This window comes from Rhinatrema bivittatum, chromosome 6 (genome assembly GCF_901001135.1).
Source record: "Rhinatrema bivittatum chromosome 6, aRhiBiv1.1, whole genome shotgun sequence".
NCBI classification, from domain to species: domain Eukaryota; kingdom Metazoa; phylum Chordata; class Amphibia; order Gymnophiona; family Rhinatrematidae; genus Rhinatrema; species Rhinatrema bivittatum.
The window spans coordinates 15,251,400-15,272,221 of record NC_042620.1 but is presented as its reverse complement, the minus strand read 5'-3'; the positions used below and the strand labels follow the sequence as shown (position 1 = coordinate 15,272,221).

The 20,822-nt window shown below is 48.7% G+C and overlaps 1 protein-coding gene across 1 annotated transcript in view; it reads right to left on the bottom strand.

Moving 5' to 3' along the window:
* TNS1 (tensin 1) overlaps positions 1-20,822 on the bottom strand; it is a gene marked incomplete in the record, with an annotated part of 1,098,810 nt that overhangs the window by 90,639 nt on the left and 987,349 nt on the right. Inside the window, 1 exon segment of the mRNA XM_029605104.1 lies at positions 13,273-13,371. Within this exon segment, the coding sequence (XP_029460964.1) occupies positions 13,273-13,371 (99 nt within the window).

Sequence of the window (20,822 nt, the reverse complement as noted above, 5' to 3'; positions counted from 1 at the left end):
CATGAAGTTAGTAAGTAAGTAGCACTTCAAAACAATTTGGAAGAAAATTTTTTTACTTAACATGCAATTAAGCTCTGGAATTCATTGCCAGAGGATGTGGTTAAGGAAGTTAGCATAATTGGCTTTAAAAATGATTTTGACAAGTTCCTGGAGCAGTCCATAAACTGTTATTAACCAAGTAGATTTTAAGCTGAATTTGCAAACGTTGCGCACGTAAACTTTTGCAGTTACACATGTGAAATAGCAGATGCTATTCCTGAGGAAATTCTGCGCACAAAAATGTAAAATTCTACCATCATTTATATTGGTTAAAATAACAGGATACACATCACAATCTCTGAGTAATTAATGTATTATGTAATACAGAAAAGTTATTACTAAAGATGCAGAGTTTTAAATATTCCTCTAGAAGTTCACTGTAAGAGTGGCCCTTCCACCTCTCTCCGTACTCCCTTAGCCACACCTCTTTCACTCTGCCCTCTCAGGCCCCAACTCCTCCGCTCTCCATTCCATCTCCCCTCCAACTCCAGGCTCAACTCCTTCCCCTCTATTTCAATCCCCCACCCTCCAATCCCACAGTTAGACCCCTCTCTCACACAGGCTCCCTCTGTCCCTCTCATATACACACACTCCCTCACACAGGCTCCCTCTCTCATATACACACACTCCCTCACACAGGCTCCCTCTCTCACGTACACACACGCACCTTCCCTGTGCGGCCTGCGGCGACCTGGGGTCCCGGATTTCCCGGGAGGGCATCTGTGCACGATGCCTTCCCGAGGGGGAAGGTTCCTCACAGTCCCTTACTGAATTTTCTTTTTTGCCCGGGCGGCGCGGGCCGGCCACTCCGCCATTTTTGGCGGGAACGGGGGCCAGCTTACATTCTGAGCGCCCGGTGGCGCAGGACACGAGGGAGAACGTCTCTCGGGAAGACCCTACAAGCGGGGGCGCCCCCCGATTCTGGTGCAGGAGCCAAGCACCCAGAGCCAGGGAGCAGGAACCACGCCGCCCCTCGAAACGCACCCGGGCAGGCCGGGATTCTCTCCGGAGTTTATCCTGCTCATGCATACCGCTTATCTACAGGGGCTGGACACACCTGTGGGACCCCCCCCCTAAGATCCCACAGATGTCGCCCTCGGCGCCGGCCCCCCCCGACCCTTCGGGAGCGGGGGCCTCCGTCCTCCTACTCGGGTCCGTTCGGCGCCAGCGGCAGTGGGGGCGGTGCCCGACCCAGCGGGACAGGGACCTGACCTCCCGGACGGGGGCCAAGGGGACGGCACGCAAGAAGGGGATGATCCGCGTACCCTACGCCTCTTCCAGAGGGAAGAACTGGACGACCTCATCCCGCAGATCATTCAGGAATTAGATTTGGACCCTCCACCGGACCCGCCTGCTCCAGTGGCTCCCGCTGTCGTCACCTCCTCAAAGAAGGGAGATCCAGTCCTGGCGGCGCTTCGGCCGAGGGCTCGGGCTTTTCCTATCCATGACTCGTTTTTACAACTTCTCACCAGGGAATGGGACACCCCGGAGGCCTCCCTGAAGAGCAGCCGGGCGATGGAAAAGCTGTACCCGCTCCCTGAAGATTTTTTGGACCTCATCAAGGTCCCAAAGGTGGACTCCGCAGTATCGGCGGTCACGAAGAGGACGACTATCCCAGTAACGGGAGGTGCGGCATTGCGAGACACACAGGATCGTAAGTTGGAGGTTTTCCTTAAGCGGGTCTTCGAGGTCTCCGCGCTTGGCATGCGGGCGGTGATGTGCAGTTCGCTTGCCCAGCGGGCTAGTCTCCTTTGGGTACAACAACTCCTCACGTCTCAGAATCTGCCGGATGATGAGGCTGCCCAGGCGGATCGGCTGGAGGCCGCGGTGGCGTATGGGGCGGATGCCTCGTACGATCTTTTTCGGGTCCTCGCAAGATCCATGGTTTCAGTAGTGGCGGCACGCCGACTACTATGGCTACGCAACTGGGCGGCAGATACGTCCTCGAAGTCCAGTCTGGGCTCTCTCCCCTTCAGGGGCAAGTTCCTCTTCGGGGAGGATTTGGATCAGATCATCAAGTCCCTGGGGGAGAACGCTGTTTATCGGCTGCCGGAGGATAGGTTTCGTCCATCCAGAGCGTTTTCTTCTTCTCGGACCAGAGCCAGAGCGCAGCGGCGCTACAGGGGATACAGACAGGTGGCCGCCCGGCCATCCGCCCCCAGGTCTCAGCCCTGGTCGCGCTCCTTTCGCGGGCGTCGGCCCGCACGCACTACTCCCGGACCCGGGAACCCCTCTAACAAGTCTTCACAATGATGCCAGTCTCGCCCACTCCTCTGTCCCCAGGATTGGGGGCCAGCTAACGTTTTTCTACGCGGAGTGGGCGCGGATCACCTCGGACCAGTGGGTCCTGGATACCATAAAACACGGCTACACATTGGAATTTGTCCGCCCTCCGCAGGGAAGGTTCATCTTTCTCCCTGTGGCTCGGACCTCAAAAGAAGGGCGGTGCAGCTGACTCTGGACAGACTCCGGGAGATAGGCACTATTCCGCCCGTGCCCTTCGGAGAGGTGGGCTCGGGCCACTATTCCATCTATTTCGTCGTGCCAAAGAAGGACGGTTCCTTCCGGCCTATACTGGACCTCAAGGAAGTCAACAAATCCCTTCGAGTCGTTCGGTTCCGCATGGAAACGCTCGGATCACTGATTGCGGCGATACATCGGGGGGAGTTTCTTGCCTCCCTGGACTTAACGGAGGCCTACCTGCACATTCCCATCCGCCCGGACCACCACCGTTTCCTTCGTTTCAAAATCCTGGACCAGCATTTTCAGTTCACGGCTCTCCCGTTCGGATTGGCGACGGCGCCGCGCGCCTTCACCAAGATCATGATAGTCGTGGCTGCAGCCCTCCGGAAGGAAGGCATCCTGGTTCATCCTTATCTGGACGATTGGCTCATCCGGGCGAAGTCATTCGATCATGGACGCTCAGCGGTGACTCGAGTAGTACGGTTTCTACATTCCCTGGGATGGGTAGTGAACTTCTCCAAGAGCTCCCTCACTCCCTCGCAACGCTTGGATTTCTTGGGGGCGACCTTCGACACCCTACTGGGCAAAGTTTTTCTGCGCCAGGACAAGGCTCAATCCTTGCGGGATCACACACGATGGTTCTCTGCATTACCAGAGCCCACCTCCTGGGACTACCTACAACTCCTGGGAGTGATGGGGTCCACCATCGACCTTGTACCTTGGGCTTTCGCGCACCTCAGGACCTTACAGTGGGCGCTCCTCTCCCGGTGGAAACCAGTATCACAGGACTACCAGATGATTCTCCGGCTCCCGCAGAATGCCAGGGACAGTCTGGGCTGGTGGTTGGATCCGCCGAACCAGGCCCAGGGCGTGTCCCTCGATCTGCCAAATTGGGTGGTGGTGACTACCGATGCCAGTCTAGCAGGCTGGGGTGCAGTATGCGATCGAAGCGCCACGCAGGGGACGTGGTCCGCGGTGGAGGCGAAGTGGTCAATCAACCGTCTGGAAACCAGGCGGTCCGGCTAGCTCTGCGACATTTCCTCCCGCTTCTTCGGAACCGGGAAGTCAGAATTCTATCGGACAACGCTACCACCGTGGCCTATATCAACCGACAAGGAGGCACGCGCATCCCGCAGGTAGCGCTCGAGGCGGCGCTACTGATGCAATGGGTGGAGCGTCATCTCGTCCGGCTAGCGGCCTCGCACATCGCCGGGGTGGACAACGTCCAGGCGGACTTCCTCAGTCATCAACTGCTGGACCCAGGAGAGTGGTCTCTCTCCGACAAAGCGATGCAACTTATCGTCCATCGGTGGGGGGCCCCCCACCTGGATCTGATGGCGTCCGCTCTCAACGCCAAGGCTCCACGCTTCTTCAGTCGCCGGAGAGAGCGCAGCGCGGAGGGAGTGGATGCCCTGGTCCTTCCGTGGCCCCCACATCTTCTGCTCTACGCTTTTCCACCGTGGCCTCTGGTGGGCAGGATACTCCGCAGAATAGAAAGCCATCAGGGGACCGTGGTCTTCGTCGCCCCGGAATGGCCCAGGCGACCCTGGTTTGGACCTGCTACAGCTGGTGATCGACGGGCCAATCAGGCTGGGGCACCTCCCCCAGCTCCTACATCAGGGCCCGGTATTTTTCGAGCAGGCAGAACTCTTCTGTCTTGCGGCCTGGCTTTTGAGAGGCGCCGCCTCCGGCGTCGGGGCTACCCGGAGGCGGGGTAGTATCCACGCTATTGCGGGCATGAAAAACATCGACGTCGGCGGCCTATGTTCGGGTCTGGAAGGTGTTCGAGCTGTGGTGTACCAGCCAGGCCACGAGACCCGCTAAGGCTTCTGTACCTCAGATCCTTCAGTTTCTACAGGCGGGGGTGGAAAAAGGGCTCGCCTATAATTCACTACGGGTTCAGGTGGCCGCCCTTGGCTCGCTGTTGAGCGATGGGGGCTCTCTTCTACAGCACCCTGACATTGCTCGTTTTCTCAAGGGTGTCAAGCATATGCGTCCTCCGTTGCGGGACCCTTGTCCCTCCTGGAGTCTTAACCTTGTGCTTCGCTCCCTGTCGGGACCACTGTTCGAGCCGCTGCGCAGCGCAACGATAAAGGATCTCACTCTCAAGACTGTATTTCTTGTGACCATCTGTTCCGCTCGACGCATCTCGGAGCTGCAGGCTCTGTCGTGTAGAGAGCCTTATCTCCGTTTTTCCGACTCTGGTGTTTCGCTTCGCACCGTTCCCTCCTTCCTGCTGAAGGTGGTTTCTGCATTCCATGTGAACCAGATGGTGGAGCTGCCGTCCTTCTCCTCCTCAGAGCCGAAGACGCTCCGTCTTTTGGATGTCAAGCGCACTCTGCGCCTCTATCTGGAGGCTACAAATGAGTTCCGGATCTCTGACCATCTCTTCGTACTCTGGTCCGGACCTAAGAAGGGGTCTCAGGCCTCGAAGGCTACCATTGCCAGATGGTTGAAGGCCGGCATTGCTGCTTCCTACATTGGGGCGGGACGGATTCCCCCACCCGGCATTGTAGCGCATTCTACACGTTCTCAGGCGGCTTCCTGGGCGGAGTCTCGCTCGGTATCCTCGCAAGAAATTTGTAGAGCAGCCACCTGGAAATCGTTACACACGTTCTCGAGGCTCTATCGTCTGCACCTCGCCTCTTCAGTCTCTGGACACTTTGGCGAGCAGGTTCTCCGAGCAGGCCTCGCAGGACCCCACCCGGTTTAGGGAAGCTTGGGTACATCCCACTGTCTGGACTGATCCAGGTACGTACAGGGAAAAGAAAATTATTACTTACCTGCTAATTTTCGTTCCTGTAGTACCATGGATCAGTCCAGACGCCCACCACGTTTTGGGTTCTTGGTCCTGCTCAGCTCTGCGCTATTTCCTGTTCATAGTGCTCTGTGTCTTCACAGTCGTTTTTTTTGCTGTTTTTCACAACTCCCTACAAGTTGGTAGGATAAGAACATAAGAAAATGCCATACTGGGTCAGACCAAGGGTCCATCAAGCCCAGCATCCTGTTTCCAACAGTGGCAAATCCAGGCCATAAGAACCTGGCAAGTACCCATGTTTGCAGTTACTTGTTGCGGTTACAATTGTTTTAATTATCTGTTTCCACAAACTTGATCCTTCGGGGGTTTCTACTCGGGCTTTGATATACTCGATACTGAACTCCTGCAGAGGGGGTAGTAGTATATATGGATACGCCCCCTCAAAGCTTGTGCTGACTCCATCTGCTGGATTGGGGACATAACCCACTGTCTGGACTGATCCATGGTACTACAGGAACGAAAATTAGCAGGTAAGTAATAATTTTCTTCTATACTAACTGCACTAACCACATTCTCTGGCAACAAATTCCAGAGTTTAATTGTGCGTTGAGTAAAAAAGAACTTTCTCCGATTAGTTTTAAATGTGCCCCATGCTAACTTCATGGAGTGCCCCCTAGTCTTTCTACCATCCGAAAGAGTAAATAACCGATTCACATCTACCCGTTCTAGACCTCTCATGATTTTAAACACGTTAACGCTGTCTCTGTTACGATGGCTTTCAAGTCAGTGATTTTATTGTCAGAAGCTGAGAAGGTAATTTTCAACAGTGTGCAGAGCTCAGCACATACATCCATAAGGAGGAGCACCTAAAGTTATAAACTGTGCAGCAGGAGCCACACATTTTATAAAATACCGCCTATCACCGCCCAGAAAGAATGTGCAGATTTTTTAGTATACGTATATCTTTTAAAGCAGGGATCCTCATAGTTTATTTATCTATTTTACAGAAGTAAACACATATTTTACATGCTAAATAATTGTAACATGCACATGTAATGATCCTCAGTTTTTTATAATGTTTTTATCTCATTAAAGAAAATGCTTGTGTGCCTACTTCCAAGCAGCAGTTTGCTAAGAGCTCCACCAGCTCACCTATACCCTCCATTACTTGCTGTAGACCCTCACCCAAAAACTGCAGTGAAAAGAGAAGTCAGATTTAATATCCGTGATTTGATTAGCAGGTATGAAGGCAGGCACGCGTGCTTGATGAGATATGTGTGTGCTCTCCGTTTATGAAATACAGAAACGTGCACGTACTTTCAGACCTTCCCTGCGCATTCCCGCCCATCTGAAAATTCCCTTACCATGCGCAAAGGCGTATGCGTCTGTAGGCCAATTTTACATGCAATACCCCTGCCTACGTCTCTGAAAATTACATGCACAATTCTCCAAGATGACGCCTTTCCAGCTGATATTGTGCTTTTGTTTTCTTCTCTCTTTTCTTCCATTAACTTTTTCATTAATCTCTCTCTCCTACTTCCAGTCTCTGAGATGCCCGTTATTGTAGTGCTGGTTTGGGGCTTTCACACTTCAGGGCTTAGCCTATTTACCTCTTCCCAGCCCTGCTTCTGAAGGAGAGCAGACGCATGTTAATGATGTATATCTTCCATACGCCTTTCAGCATTCTTGCCTAAGACCCTTCTGAGTTTCCACTCTCAAGGTTTATAAGTGGTTTGAAGCACTGCGGAGCTCAGAAACGCCAGCCGCTTTGCTGAAGCCCGTTGCGGCTTTGTATCTTTGCTCTGCATCGGTGCTTACTGGGGTTTTCCTCCCTATGGTCTCAGAGCACTCGGAATCCCTCCGAGAAACCCTTTAAGAATGAAATGCTAAAGGTTTATCTCTGAGTCTACAGGAAAAATGCTACGTACCCAGAGCTCCAAGTCTCAAGGAATTTAATGCCCAGTGAAAATATTCCAATGTTTTAGATCACAACAGAACTTTCATCAAGGTAAATGCAGATAGAGAAATTAAAGTGCACCCCTCCCTCTCCATCATGAGTACTCTGGCTTCCCCTGGACAACGTGTTGGGTTTTTTTTAAACTGTGTGCTATAAGGAGAGACAAGCTGAGGACCTCTAAGGAGCTCAGCCTCAGGGTTGCGCATCCCTACTTCAGAGACTTTCTCACTCACTGGGCAGGGTGGCTTCCTGCTCTCTGCGTGGATCCAGGGCACAGGGACCCTGGCCTGTGGTGACAATGTCAGGACCCAGTCACTGGAGCTGCCAGCACTGCTGTTCACAAATGCTCTCTGGGCTCTCGTCAGCCAACAGCTTCTCTCCTGAAACCCTGCAGTTTGTCGGCATTCGAAAGGCTTTGCCCAGGTAGCTTTTGAGTTTTCAGGACAAACCCCCAGATTACATTTCCTGTCCCTCTCAGCTGCAAAGGCTTAGGCAGGAAAGCTAGAATTCAGCCGGATAAGACGAGGCAGGGCGGGAGGCATTCTGAAGTTGTGGCTAAACGTTATTCAGCAAGCACCGATGTCCAGCACCAGCCAGAAAACCTTACCTGGAAAGTCTTGTTGGATAAATCAACCTGGGTCTATTCGGAGAAACACTCACCCAGCTAGGTAACTTTCCCAGTCCCTGCCTGTCTCAGGGGGTGTCTTATTCTGAAGCACATCTAACTATAGTTGGGTAGACGCTACCAACCTCTCAAAATTATTCCTGTCTCTTTAAAAACAGATGCACAATGTTAACAATTACTTTAACCTCTGCTCTTCAGAGCCTATAATGTGCCTCTTGTCAATTTAACATCCATAACACTCTTGGGTCACCGCCTGCCCCGTAGTGAGCACAAACGTTTTGCATAAAAATAAAAAGGCTCAAGAAGTGATCTTGTCATATGCTGGGTAAGGGCGGCCATTCCTTAACTTTGAACATCTACGAGCACCTTATCCCCTTACCACTCTGCAGTCAGAAAAAATGTCTCCAAGACACTGCCACAGGCAGACCCCAGCACCTCCAACAGTATTTCTGTTTCCACTTAATATCCTGTCCCTTCAGTCTAGCAAGACCACACAATGTGTCTTACAGTTAAAAAATGTCAACACACAACACATAAGTAAAAACGTACAAGACATATAAATACAAAATCAGTATACAGCATACAGTAATAAGTACAATAGAATAATCATCAGAACAATGATCTCCACTGTCCCAAATTTGCCCAATCAGTACCCCCTCCTCTTCCCACCGAGAGACTGAGTAAGACAGGACTCCCTACTCCAACCCTAACCCAAACTTAACAAACTAAGCCTGACAAGCACAACCCATTAAAAATAATCAAGCCCCATCCACCCCATCCCCAGACAAAGACCAGCTCTCTCCCTGAGGAGCTCCCCAAGGAATGAGCTTAGACTTAGATTGCAAGCTCTTTGGGATTGGGACATTGAAGACACAGAACTGTGTACACCAATGATGCCACAGAAATATTATGTCCAAAATATTTCAATCGTTATTACCTCCTTCAAAAACGTTTTCTTTAATTTAGCCTGATTAAATGGTATATCGCTGTCATTGATAATGATCTGTATACGTTTGAATCAATATCCAAGAACTAATACACAAGTATTTTTATAAAAAATTATTTAGGAAGGAGTGGAAAGTTTCATAAGCAATTCAATAATCACCACCCTTTGGTAAGGTGCTTAGACTTTTTTCTAATCATCAACTATCCACCTCCAACCTTATTTTTTGTATTTTTTAACCGTGTCAAGTGCAATAAAAAACTTGCAATTTTACATCAACCAATATCTCAAACTAATATTCTTCCATGAGACAGTGTAAATCAAGATGAAACATTCAAGCTGTTTTTTTTTCCAAACTGTTTTTTTGAAAAAATGCGCGGTCCAAAACTATTGTGACCGTCATTCACTCAATACACCATGTTACCGTCCGCCCAACGGGGCCTCGTTTCAGACCGCTTGGTCTTTCCTCAGGGGATGTCGAACTTCCTTTGAAACGCTGAAGACTTAGCGCTAGTTTTCATACTCTAAGGCCCAGTCGGGAGTAGAGTGTTGAGTCGGTGAAAACTAGCGCTAAGTCTTCGACGTTTCAAAAGAAGTTCGACATCCCCTGAGAAATGACCAAGTGGTCTGAAACGAGGCCCCGTTGGGTGGACGGTAACATATTATTAGTTCTTGGATATTGATTCAAACGTATACAGATCATTATCAATGATGGCGATACAGCATTTAATCAGCCTATATTAAAGAAAACATTATTGAAGAAAGTGATAACGATTGAGGTATTTTAGACATCATACACAGTAGATCCCTCTATATACATTTCTCGTGCGTTTTTCTATTGGTCTTTCACAGAAATATTATAAACAGCAGCAACTTTTCCTTTAAGGCGTATACAGTATTCCTTTTGCTTTCATTCAATATATGGTCAACAAACTTTGATATTCACCACACAGCAAGAATAAATATCTAATTACCATAAACCTCCAGGGGAGAAAAATCACTCAATTTGATTGGACAAGCATACGTCCTTACGTCATAAGTATGACTGGAACGTTGATCACGCTGCTCAGAGAGCAGGTTTAGGGAATCAAATAAGACTGTTCCAAGCTCATTTTAGTCTTGCAAGGTTTGTAACAGCAACCAAGGCCACCATGGTAGGGCACTCTTGGCTGTGATAAAGGCTGAGAAGGAGTAAACGCCCTTTACAGAATCTCCCTGGATGTTTGTCAGACCAACCTTCGTGTAATATCAACCTTCCCTGCTTCTATGAATAGCATTAGTGCCATAACATTGCAGAGTCTCCAGATCCTGCATCCAAACGACTTTCTGCTTGGAATCGCCATGTTCAACATTCACACCGCAACCACTTGCTCAAAGGAGAACAGAGGAAGTTTCTCCGTTAGGCAGGTAACTTCTCCCACTGCCTGTACCCGCTCATTATAAAATGGACAGGGGGAAACTGGATGATCAGGTTGGTGGAGATCACTGCCACTGTGATCTGGGACATTCTAGACCAGTGGTCCCCAAACCTGTCCTGGAGGGCCACCAGCCAGTCGGGTTTTTGGGATATCCACAATGAATATGCATGAGAGAAAATTTGCATGTTATGGAGGCAGTGCATGCACATTTTCTCTCATGCATATTCATTGAGGATATCCCAAAAACCCGACTGGCTGATGGCCCTCCAGGACAGGTTTGGGGACCCCTGTTCTAGACTGTCATCTGGGGGGAGGGGGGGTATTTGTTGATATGTAATATGAGGCTAGTCCTGCAGAAGTGAGCCAAGCAGAGCTGAGCGGTCCTGACTGCATGGAATCTACTGGAAGTCATACTACACGAGGCATCCTTCCGAGGTCGAATATTAATCGGTTACTGGGCACTGGTTACCTTTCTTAGATGGTAACTGAATACTGATTATCTAAAAAAATAAAAAAGCCACTGAACTGAGGCATGAGCGGAAACCGCCAATCACATGGGCTTCCTAGAGCTGCTCTGCACCCCATCTTCAGATCTTTGCTACGGGCACGAAATGGGAAAGGGAGATGCCTGCGTCTGCAGAGCATAGGGGAGATGCCAAATTTCAACACAACTGCAGGAAAATGAGGGAAAGCATTAATAAAACCAGAGAGTGGGGGAGGGGGAGTGCTGGCCCCTGAAGACGGTCTCATTACTTGTTTACAATTACATATTCTACTGCCATCAGTTACTTAGAAAAGTCAGACATATCAGGCTTATTTTCTTTTAGTTGAACCTATCCCTCGTCAGTTCATTCAAAGTGCTCACATCTTAGAAATCACAAGGTGCACCACCGTAAGCATGAGAGAAAGCTGAAAGCGATGTTCATTTACTGTCCTGCGCTGACTGGTAATACCGTCCATGACTTGCCCTAGTATAGCCGTCACGCAGAGAACGCGTGGAGACAAATCTAACCTGACTGGTCTGAAGAACCGTTTGGTTTCTCATGCAGGCTCGGAGGGGAGGGCAGGGCAGAGGGTGCGGTGCTGTCGATGGAGTTGTCTATCGTACTGACTCCCTGCACAATGCAGAAAACGTTCCCACTGTGGAAGAAACCCAGCTTGCAACAGACTCTGCGGCCTCTGTGGCTCTTGTGAAGGCCCCGTGATGTGCACGACTTACTGAGCCACATCCGTGTGGCCTCCTAATTATGACAGTGATAGCAGAGGAGAGGCCTTGGCTGCTCACGGTTAAATGTAGGATATCTGTAGGCCTTGAACGATTATGGGACCTGTTGACCAGGTGCAAGCCAAGTGCTGGATCCATGCCACGGCTGCAAATCCCACTAAAAAACATTGAGACTTTTGCTTTTATAACAAGGCATCCCACAGAAGATCGCACTGTGGGAACCGTCATGCATTGGATGCTTCAAGACCTTTAGTACATGTTATAGCGCCTCATCACCAAAGCAAAGTATGAAGGCATTCACTCCCATCCCAGCTGGTTACTTAATTATCTGTTCCCCAGGCAATTATCCTCTGCTACATCAACCAAAGCAGTTAGTGGTAGAAAACCTCCTTACCTTCAACAAACTGAACTAGGGTATACCTGTCTACCTCCGAGGAAGAGAGAGAGGGGGAAGGATTGAGAAAGGGAAGAAAGAAAAAAAAACAGTAACACAGATCCATTATTTATTTATTTATGGTAACAGCCATGCAGCTTTCTGTTTAGGAGTAACATTTGCACAACTAACCAAAAGAGGGCAGAGGACAGAAGGAGGGAGACAGAAAAGAAACGGAGAGAGAGACAGAGAGAGAGAGAGACAAGAACGAGAAAGCACAGACATAAAAGAGAGAGTTAAAACAGAGAGGAGGACCCGAGAAAGGGAAGCCCAGGAACGAGCGCGCCAGAGAGCTCCAGAGCTCTACCCATGTGCACGGGTCATGCAATTTTACCCCTGGTGAAAGGGAGCCCTCCCGGGGGGTGGGGTTTTGCTAATACACGCTTGAGTGGGTGACGGTAAGGTGAAAAGAAGAGAGGGGGAGAGAGAGAGAGAGAGAAGCACAGACACATTAACATGTCAGTAATGAATCTGAACAGGACGGGGAAAGGAGAGAGCCGGGAAGAGAGAGAGCGGAGAGAGACAGACAGAGCTAGAGTGGCTTTACCCCTAACCTTTCCCCAGGCAGAGCAAAACAGAAAAGGAAGCCCTGCCACGAAGCCTGGGGATGAGCTCAGGCCGGGAGTGGGATTCAGGCTCACTCTCCAGGTTATCGGGGCGGGTACACTGTACGGTAAAAGCCTTGCCAACAGGATCTGCCCCCAGATAAGGAAGGACACTGGGCTCTCCGCTAGCTCGGGGCAGGTGGAGAGCTCTCATCCTGCTTCTCCCTTTCACCCTGGTACTGTATGTACTACCTGGCCCGGGAGACCACCTTCACGTTGTGTCAATCTGCCCCCTAAAGCCTTCTTTAAAGATATTTGTTTAGCCATTAATGGTTTAAAATGATCCCTTTTCCATCCTGGGCCATCATCCAGGACTTCTGACTGCGGCACGGCATCGCCAGCAGTCGAGCTCAGGCTGCAGCTCCTGCCCGGCAGGGGACGCCATCGGCGGTGTGACTGAAAGTGGCGCGCTTCCAGGCTTTCCAAACAAAAGGACAAGGTTCGCTTTTCTCTAGGGTGTGAACTTACTACTTGGCTTGTGTACCCTGGACAGATTACACAGCACCCAGTGGGACGGGTTTGCACCGCTGGAAGACGTTCACCGGAGGACGGCGGAATTAGTTACAAGAAAACCAACATGACAGCGGGTGTCTTTAGCAGGCTAACGGATGCTTAAAGACGCAGGCTTCTGGGTCAGCTACAACACTTCCCTCAGGCAACCCCCAGTGTCCAACTGCTCCCTTAGGTTTCCTTTAACCTGGTTCAGGTTTTCAGGATTAGCTCGATCCTCCCTTCCTGCTTCCTAAGGTAAATACAGCACAGCTGATTCCATGCAATGATTATAAATGGTGACTGGTGCTACTCACCTCCGGACTGCTGTAACAGGATGTCGGCTGGATTATGGGGCTTCAGCCCCAGTGCTGAGAGAGGAGTCTTGGCCAGGCCAGGGGGAGAGCGTGCCATAACTAGGGGAGAGAAAAAAAAAAACACAGAGGCGCGGCGTTACGAGCAAGAAATGCAGTCGGTATTTAAACAGCGCCCACAAGAAAAGTGCATCCTGGCCCACACTGAAAGGGAGCAGATATTAAAATCACGTGGTGAAACGTGGGACTCGCCTGCCACCTAAAAGGAATCTGAGGATATGGGAAAAAACCCAAGGACTGTGTTTGTGAGCGAGGGACTCGGGTGGGAGTGGGAGTAGATCAGCCCGCTGCTGGCGATACATTTAGATGAGAAACGGTTCTCACTGCTCATCGGGGAGCACGGACTCCCAAAGGGGCTTGCTGATTCAAATGGCTACAAAGCACTGCGAATACCGCTTGAATTTTGGATTGCCAGCCACCTACTCCATCTCAAGAAGACTCCTCTTTGTGCCAAAAATACTTTGTTTCAGACATTTATTTATTTATTTTTAATTTTTATATACCGACATTCTTGTATAATATACAAATCATACCGGTTTACATTAAAACAGGAGATGCAGGAAAAAAGTTACCTTTGTCAAATACATTTAACATTAATAACAATGAAAATTGTTAACAAGGGATAACAACTATGAAAAAAGAGAAAGGTAAACAAAAGTGGAAGAAACATAGAAGTTAAAAAGAAAAAAACGAAAAAAAAGGTAGCACCAAGGGTTGCAAGAAGGGGTGCACAAAGGGGAGTGCCCCTTTGTTGCGCCCCTTCGGCGAGCGATGCCTGGTGCACGACGCCAGGTGGAATGGCGTCGTTTACCGGCTCGACGCTGGGCTGGATGACATCACAAGGGGGCAGGTCTCATGCACACTGTTTTTCTTCATAGCGATCTCCATTCACATTTTAAAGCTGATTTTTTTCATTTTTTTTTTTAGCTTTTCTCTTCAGTGAAGCATCTCAAAAGTGCCCGGTGCTGGTGGGGCCCCCTCCGCCTCGGTGCCAGGTGGAATGGCGCCGTTTACCGGCATGGAGTACTAACAAGGCAGCACCCCCCCGTTTCATGTACTGAACAGGCAGCAAAAACCTTCCAACCTCCCGTTTACCAATGAAGGGGATTTATGTAGCTACGATGAACTCATTCTGCAAATAACTTTAGTCCGAGACTATTTTATAGGGCAGGAAGCTTGTCAGTCATCTGGGTGATGGATTGGTGCTGCACACACTAAGTCCTACGCTATACAATCTCTAAACTGAAGGCGGCAGCCAACAAACAGATCTGTACAGAAACAACACATTTATTGGGATAAACCCATCATTCAGCAAAAAGCCATGGTACCTCAAACAAACTGCAGCCTTTTCAAATGATGTTATTGACGACCGCTTACAACATTGTTATACCCTCAATACTCTGGCTTGCAGCTTGCTAAAAATGTTCCAAGTGGCCATGGAGCGTGGATGCCTGCTGGAAACTCCATGGCTTTACAAGGGGTTGCAGGTAGGTTTTTCTCTGCTTTGTTTGTAGGTCACTGGGACCCGCATTATTGACGCACAATATAGTAGGAGGCGAAGAAATGTAGTGTCCAGAAAAAACATGTTCGCCTCATCATAAACAGTGTTCTCCATAGACAGCAGGGTGAATTAGCGATGACATGTGGGTGACATCATCCAAAGGCACCCGAATGGACTTCTCTTTCGAGTTTATTTATTTTTTTTAAACTCTACTGAGCATGTTCGGTAGTTTTCCCAATTGCACGTTGCCTCGAGAGCCCCTCAGTCCTTTTGTAGCGTGGCATAAGGAAGAAAGTCAGCACTCCAGGGAGTCAGGCTAATTCATCCTACTGTCTACAGAGAACATCATTTACGGTAAGTAAACATGATTTCTCCATTGACAAACAGGGCTGAATTAGCCATTACATATGTGGAGTCCCAAGCTGAGGGCTGCCCACTTTATAAAGCACTAGCAGAAAAACTTAGGAGAACATTCTGTGAGGAAGAACTGAAGGTACAGTAAGTAGAAAACCAAGGCCTGAAGTTCACTGACTCATCTGACGATATGGCTATGAGGAACACAACTTTCTATGTAAGGAACGTCAACAAGGCCCAATTCCAGTGGTTCAAAAGAGGCCTCATTAAGTGCACTGAGATCCCATGGAAAGCCAGGTTTTGAAACAATGTTTAGTATGCAATAACTCCTTTGTGAATCTGGAAACTAATGGATGAACGGAAATGGGCTTGTCCTCTGTTTGTGTGTGATAGGCAGCTATAGCACTGAGATCAACTCTCACAGACAAAGTACTGAGGCCTGAGGACAATAAATGAAGCAGGTATTTAAGTAAGTCCCTTTGATTACATGTGTATGGATCAAGAGAACTCATTTGGCACCACAGTGAGAACTGTCTCCATTTGAAGCCGAATGCTTTTCTGATATATAGGCTGTCAGGTTGAGGGCTGGAAGGCTCAGAAGTAACAGCTGGCCGTTTTCCTGTGACAACACAATTTTGATCCTAGATGAATCAGAGGTTGCACTGACAACCTGACGAGATAGGAGAACCAGACTTATGTGGGCCTGGCTGGAATGAAGAGGATGAGATAAGCTCTGTCCTTGAGTATTTTCATCACTGTCCTTGCTACTAGTGGAAGTGGCAGGCTGCATACAGAAGGTTTTATTTCCAAGAGATTAGGAAGGCGTCCGACACAAGCTGAACCTGCTTTGATGAACTGAGCAAAACTTCTGGACTTTACTGTTGTTCTCCATGGTGAACAAGTCAACAGAGGGACAGCCACAGAATTGGAAAAGATCGTCTTGCCACTGACTGATCCAGGGCCCACTTCTGAGTGAGGAACACCTGACTGAGGTGATCTACTAACATATACGTGATCCCTGGAAGGTAAGTTGTTTACAGTGAAGCACAGTGGCTGATCTTCCACTCCCAGATCTTTTGGGCTTCCTGACAAAGTGCCAAGGATCCTGTGCTCCCTCCCTCCCCCCATTTGTTGATGCAGAGCATCACCACTTGATTGTTTTTTGGATCAAAATTCTCATCCCTTGAAGAGTGTGGGAGAAGACTGAGGGCATTTCAAATGGTTCTCAAATCCAACAAATTGATATAAAGCCAACATTCTGTCCTGGACCACTTTTCCCCGAGTCCAGCACAGTCAGTCTTTGCTCCTCAAATGTCAATGATGCATCAGTGATCAGCATAACCTGATACTGTAATGGTCGAAGAGAGAAACCACTGTCCAGAACCTCCTGGTTCAGCCATCAGCAGAAAGATGATCTCATCACCTTGGCTATCGGCATCAGCAGAAATAGCGGTTCAATAGTTGATTCCACTGAGATCGAAGGCCCTACTACAGAGGCCTCATGTTGAAGGGCACTACATATACCAATGCAGCCATGTGTCCCAAAACCACCAGGATGGAGCCGGTCGGAGCCTGAGGGCAATATGCCAGGTTGACAGCAGTGATCTCAGGAAGGAATGCCTTCTCCTCCATGGAGTCTATCTAATTCCCAATGAACTTGATTCAATGGGTCAAAACTAGGTTTGTCTTGGCATAATTGATGAGGAATCCTAGCAATTGAAGAAAGCCAATTGTCCTATCCTAGGTGTTGAGAACTATCTCTTGATGTGAATCTAACACAAGCCAATTCTCCAAGTACAAGAAGACACAAACCCCTTGTTGATGAAGGAATGCCACCACCACCACTGTTAAGCACTTTGTTAACATTCTCTGTGTGGCCAACAGGCCAAAAGGGTGGACCTTGGACTGGTAGTGGGACTTGTCCACCACAAAACAGAGGAAACAACGATGCACAGAATAGATCAGGATGTGGGTATGTGTATCTCTCAGGTCCAGAGCACACATCCAATCCCCCTGTTGAATGAAGGGGAGGATAGTGTGGTGGGCATTCATCCTGAATTTCTCCCGCAGCAAATAGTCATTCAGTCCTCAAAAATCCAGGATAGGCTTCAGGCCTCCCAGCTTCTTGGGGATGAGTAAACAGGAGTAAAACCCCTAGCCACGTTCTAGGGATGGGACTGGCTCTACTACTCATCGAAGCATATTAGAATCACATAAGATAGATCTGGATTGAGAACTGAATGCTGAGATGAAGCTAGGGTTTAGGAGAAACACAAGTAGAATCCATACTCCACAACCTTGAGGACTCAGCAGTCTTTGGTGATCTTTTTCCATTTGTTCAAAAGCATCTGGATCCTTCCCCCCACTGGAGGACCTGCTGGTCAGAACCAAGGCTGGGCTTCGGTTGGGCTTTTGGGGGTGCTTATTGATTATCAAAAACTCGGCCTTGGCTTTGCTGGTGTGGGTTGTGCTAATGTAGCTCCCTAGGTTGTACCCTCGTCAAAATGAGCTGTTGCTGTTGCAGCAGAGGGAACTGATAACGTGAATACTGTCAGAAAAGATGACCCTGGTAGTATGTCTGTTTAGATGGGAAGTACATCTTACGCTGTGCAGATTGTTCCCCAGTGGACAACAATGAATGGAGGACCACATGTTTTTCCTTAATCTTCGAGATGATCTTCCTGAGCTTTTCACCAAATACTTTGTCTCCTAAATAAGGGATGTTCACCAATTTGTTGTGGACATCCTCTCTTAGCCCACTGGCTCGGATCCATACAATACGAACCCCTACGGATACAGCCGACCCCCCTAGCTGCAGTGTCAAAAGACTTGAGTACAGAATGGATAAGGTGATGCTCAACATGCTTCACGATCCTTGCTTATCACTGGTTTCATCCTGTTGATACAGTCTTGTAGGTACTGGACCAGAAACAGTTGGTGGTTAGCTATATGGACATTCAGCTGAACTCATCCAGAATCCTTGGGTCGTTCCCTGGAGGGGTGTTTTAAGTAGAATCTTGATTTCTTAGCCCATTTCAAGGTGATCTCTACCACCACCACTGATTGATGGAGCAATTGGACTACACCAAATCCTATGGACTGTTGTACCCTGTATTTCAGGTCCAATTTTTAAGAAGCCAGGGACTTCCACATCCTCATCTGAAGTTCTGAGAGGCTTTTGTGAATCAGCAGGGCTGCTGGTTCTGAAACTTATTCCAGAACATGCAAGATGTCAAAGACTTCCACTCAGGGATCTTTGTCCCCCCCCAAACAGAAATGTTGAGTGCCTTTTCTAGCTTGTCAAGGAATTTAGATTAAGATAAGTCTTTGTGAGAATGTTCAGGGGATCCAGTAAAGGGTCGGAAGGTATGTCTGTTGATCCTTCCTGAGGTTCACAATCCAGTTAGACTCTCAGCTACAACCCCAAGGAGCACCACAATGACCTGGGAGGGGATCTTGAGGGGGACAACTGAGGAGAACCCAAGTCTTCACTCACTATCTGGCTGACAATATGCCCCTGAGGAAGTGCCCAAGATAGCGGGACATCTGTGGGCTAATGCCCAGAATGGGGAGGCTAGAGATCACTGGGGCTGTTAATGGAGGCTGGGTTTATGGTTGTCTGGCCCTCTTATTTCTAGTGACCAGAGCCGTGAACCAGGCCTTGAACAATTCCATGATGTGGGCCAGTGGTTATACCTCTTGGGCAGGACCTGGAACGGACATTTTCCTCTGACACCATAACCAGGTCATCACTTTGAGAGGCATCCCCAAACTGCATGATGGGGGCAGCAAAATGGACCTCCTGAACCTGACTCAATCCCCCTGCTTCTCGCAACTCCGAGGGAGTGGAGTTCAGAGCTATCATCCCCAGTACTACTACTAAGGAGCCCTTCTGTGTGGGGCCAGTGACATCCTTTTTACTAGGAAAAGAGGATGCGACCTGAATTGAATTGCCTCTTGAAGCTCAAGATTCTGTATGCTTCGACAATCCCAATGATTGGGATCTTAATCTTCAAGGATTGCACCAATGTGTTCAGGCTTCTACAGAGTGTCGCCACCGACCTAGTCAAGATAAGTGTCAACGGCGCAGAGAACTGGTGATTTGACAGTGCCAATTGTGCCAATAATGATGGCGCCAAAGCAGGCTGTGTCAATGACACCGTAAGAGGGTAGGTCCTGGGTCGTATTAAAGCCTCGTGCTCCTGCATCAGTGGTGCAAGGAATCTCTGGCACGCCTGAAGTGTTTTGTTTGCTCTGCTCTCTGCCAGCAGAAGCTTGACACCTTTTGCAGCTGCATGACCCAGAGCCTGATTTCGGTGGCTAGGAAGCATGATTGAACTCACTTCTCCATGAGGCTGTAGAGGAAGAGGAGGACCAATAGCCTCAGAGCTCGGCCATCTTGTAAGCCCGGTTCTTCTGTAGATGCAGTCCTTGAACCCACTTATAGTTGTTTTTTTTGGATCCTGACATTTTTTTTGAATAGCACTTAAAAATGTTGTTGAAGGGGCTGCCGAGGCAATGAGGCTGAGAAATATTAAAAAAACTATGAAGAGATGCAAAATGCAAGACAGAGAGAGAGAGGTAGATGTCCGAACGACAGTGAGCACAAAAAAATGACTGAGGGGCTCATGAGGCAGTGCGCGCATGGGAACTACTGCACATGCTCAACAGAATAAAAATAAAAGTTCTACTCAGCTCTTCAGAGCAAAGTCGATTCGGCGCCATCAGCTGCCGTCACCCACATCTCATGGCTAATTCAGCCCTGCTTTTCTACAGAGAATAGAAGTGTAAGGAGTGTCTAGCTCTTACTAGTAAATAGACAAATCAAAAAATGTCTGTTTTCTGCATGTGTAACCAAGCTGGGATATTCTGCTAACATATATCTACTGTAGCCTGGCTTATTCTGTTTTCCTAATAAGAAAGTATTAGTGTTTTAGGGCCTGGTGAAATATTTGCTGGGTTACCTCCTATTTCTGCTTGAGTGCTGTATTTGTATAGGAGGTTTATTGTATCATAATTCATGTCTTTCCGAGGGCTACTCGCTGTAAACCGGTACGATAAGACCCTAGTCTTGAGTATCGGTATATCAAAAGAATCTAAATAAATAAATAAAATAAATACTCACACACCCAGCACATGTTGAAATAGGCCTAATGCCATATGGGTTCCAAGTATCTTTTGCACAGGATTTTACGGCTGGCACCACGGCGATGCATGAAAATACATTTATATATAAATACATATTGCTGTGATATTTTACCTCAGAAGACTGTACTTTGCATGTTCTTTCTCAGGTAAAATCTGTTATAAATGCATCGTTTTTAATTGTGTGTGGAGAGGGCTGTGTAGTGGAGCGGGGGGCTCGAGGCTGTAAGGTTTGCCTGGTAAATACCTAATATCCTCGCGCATGGTGTTACGGGGGCCCATTCACTGCTGGCCTCCACCGCCGCCTCTTCCTAACGTGAGCTTTTGCTGCCTCTTCTGCTACTCGCATGGCATGCGTGGCATGGTCAGGCCTACCAGTGCTGCAGCCTCTTCTTCCAGTGCTCGTGCCAACGGGGGCCTGGGACAAATGCAAGTGGCAGCTTCTAGGGACAACGCAGGGCTTGGTCAGGCTAAAAAGCAAGTTCTAATAAAA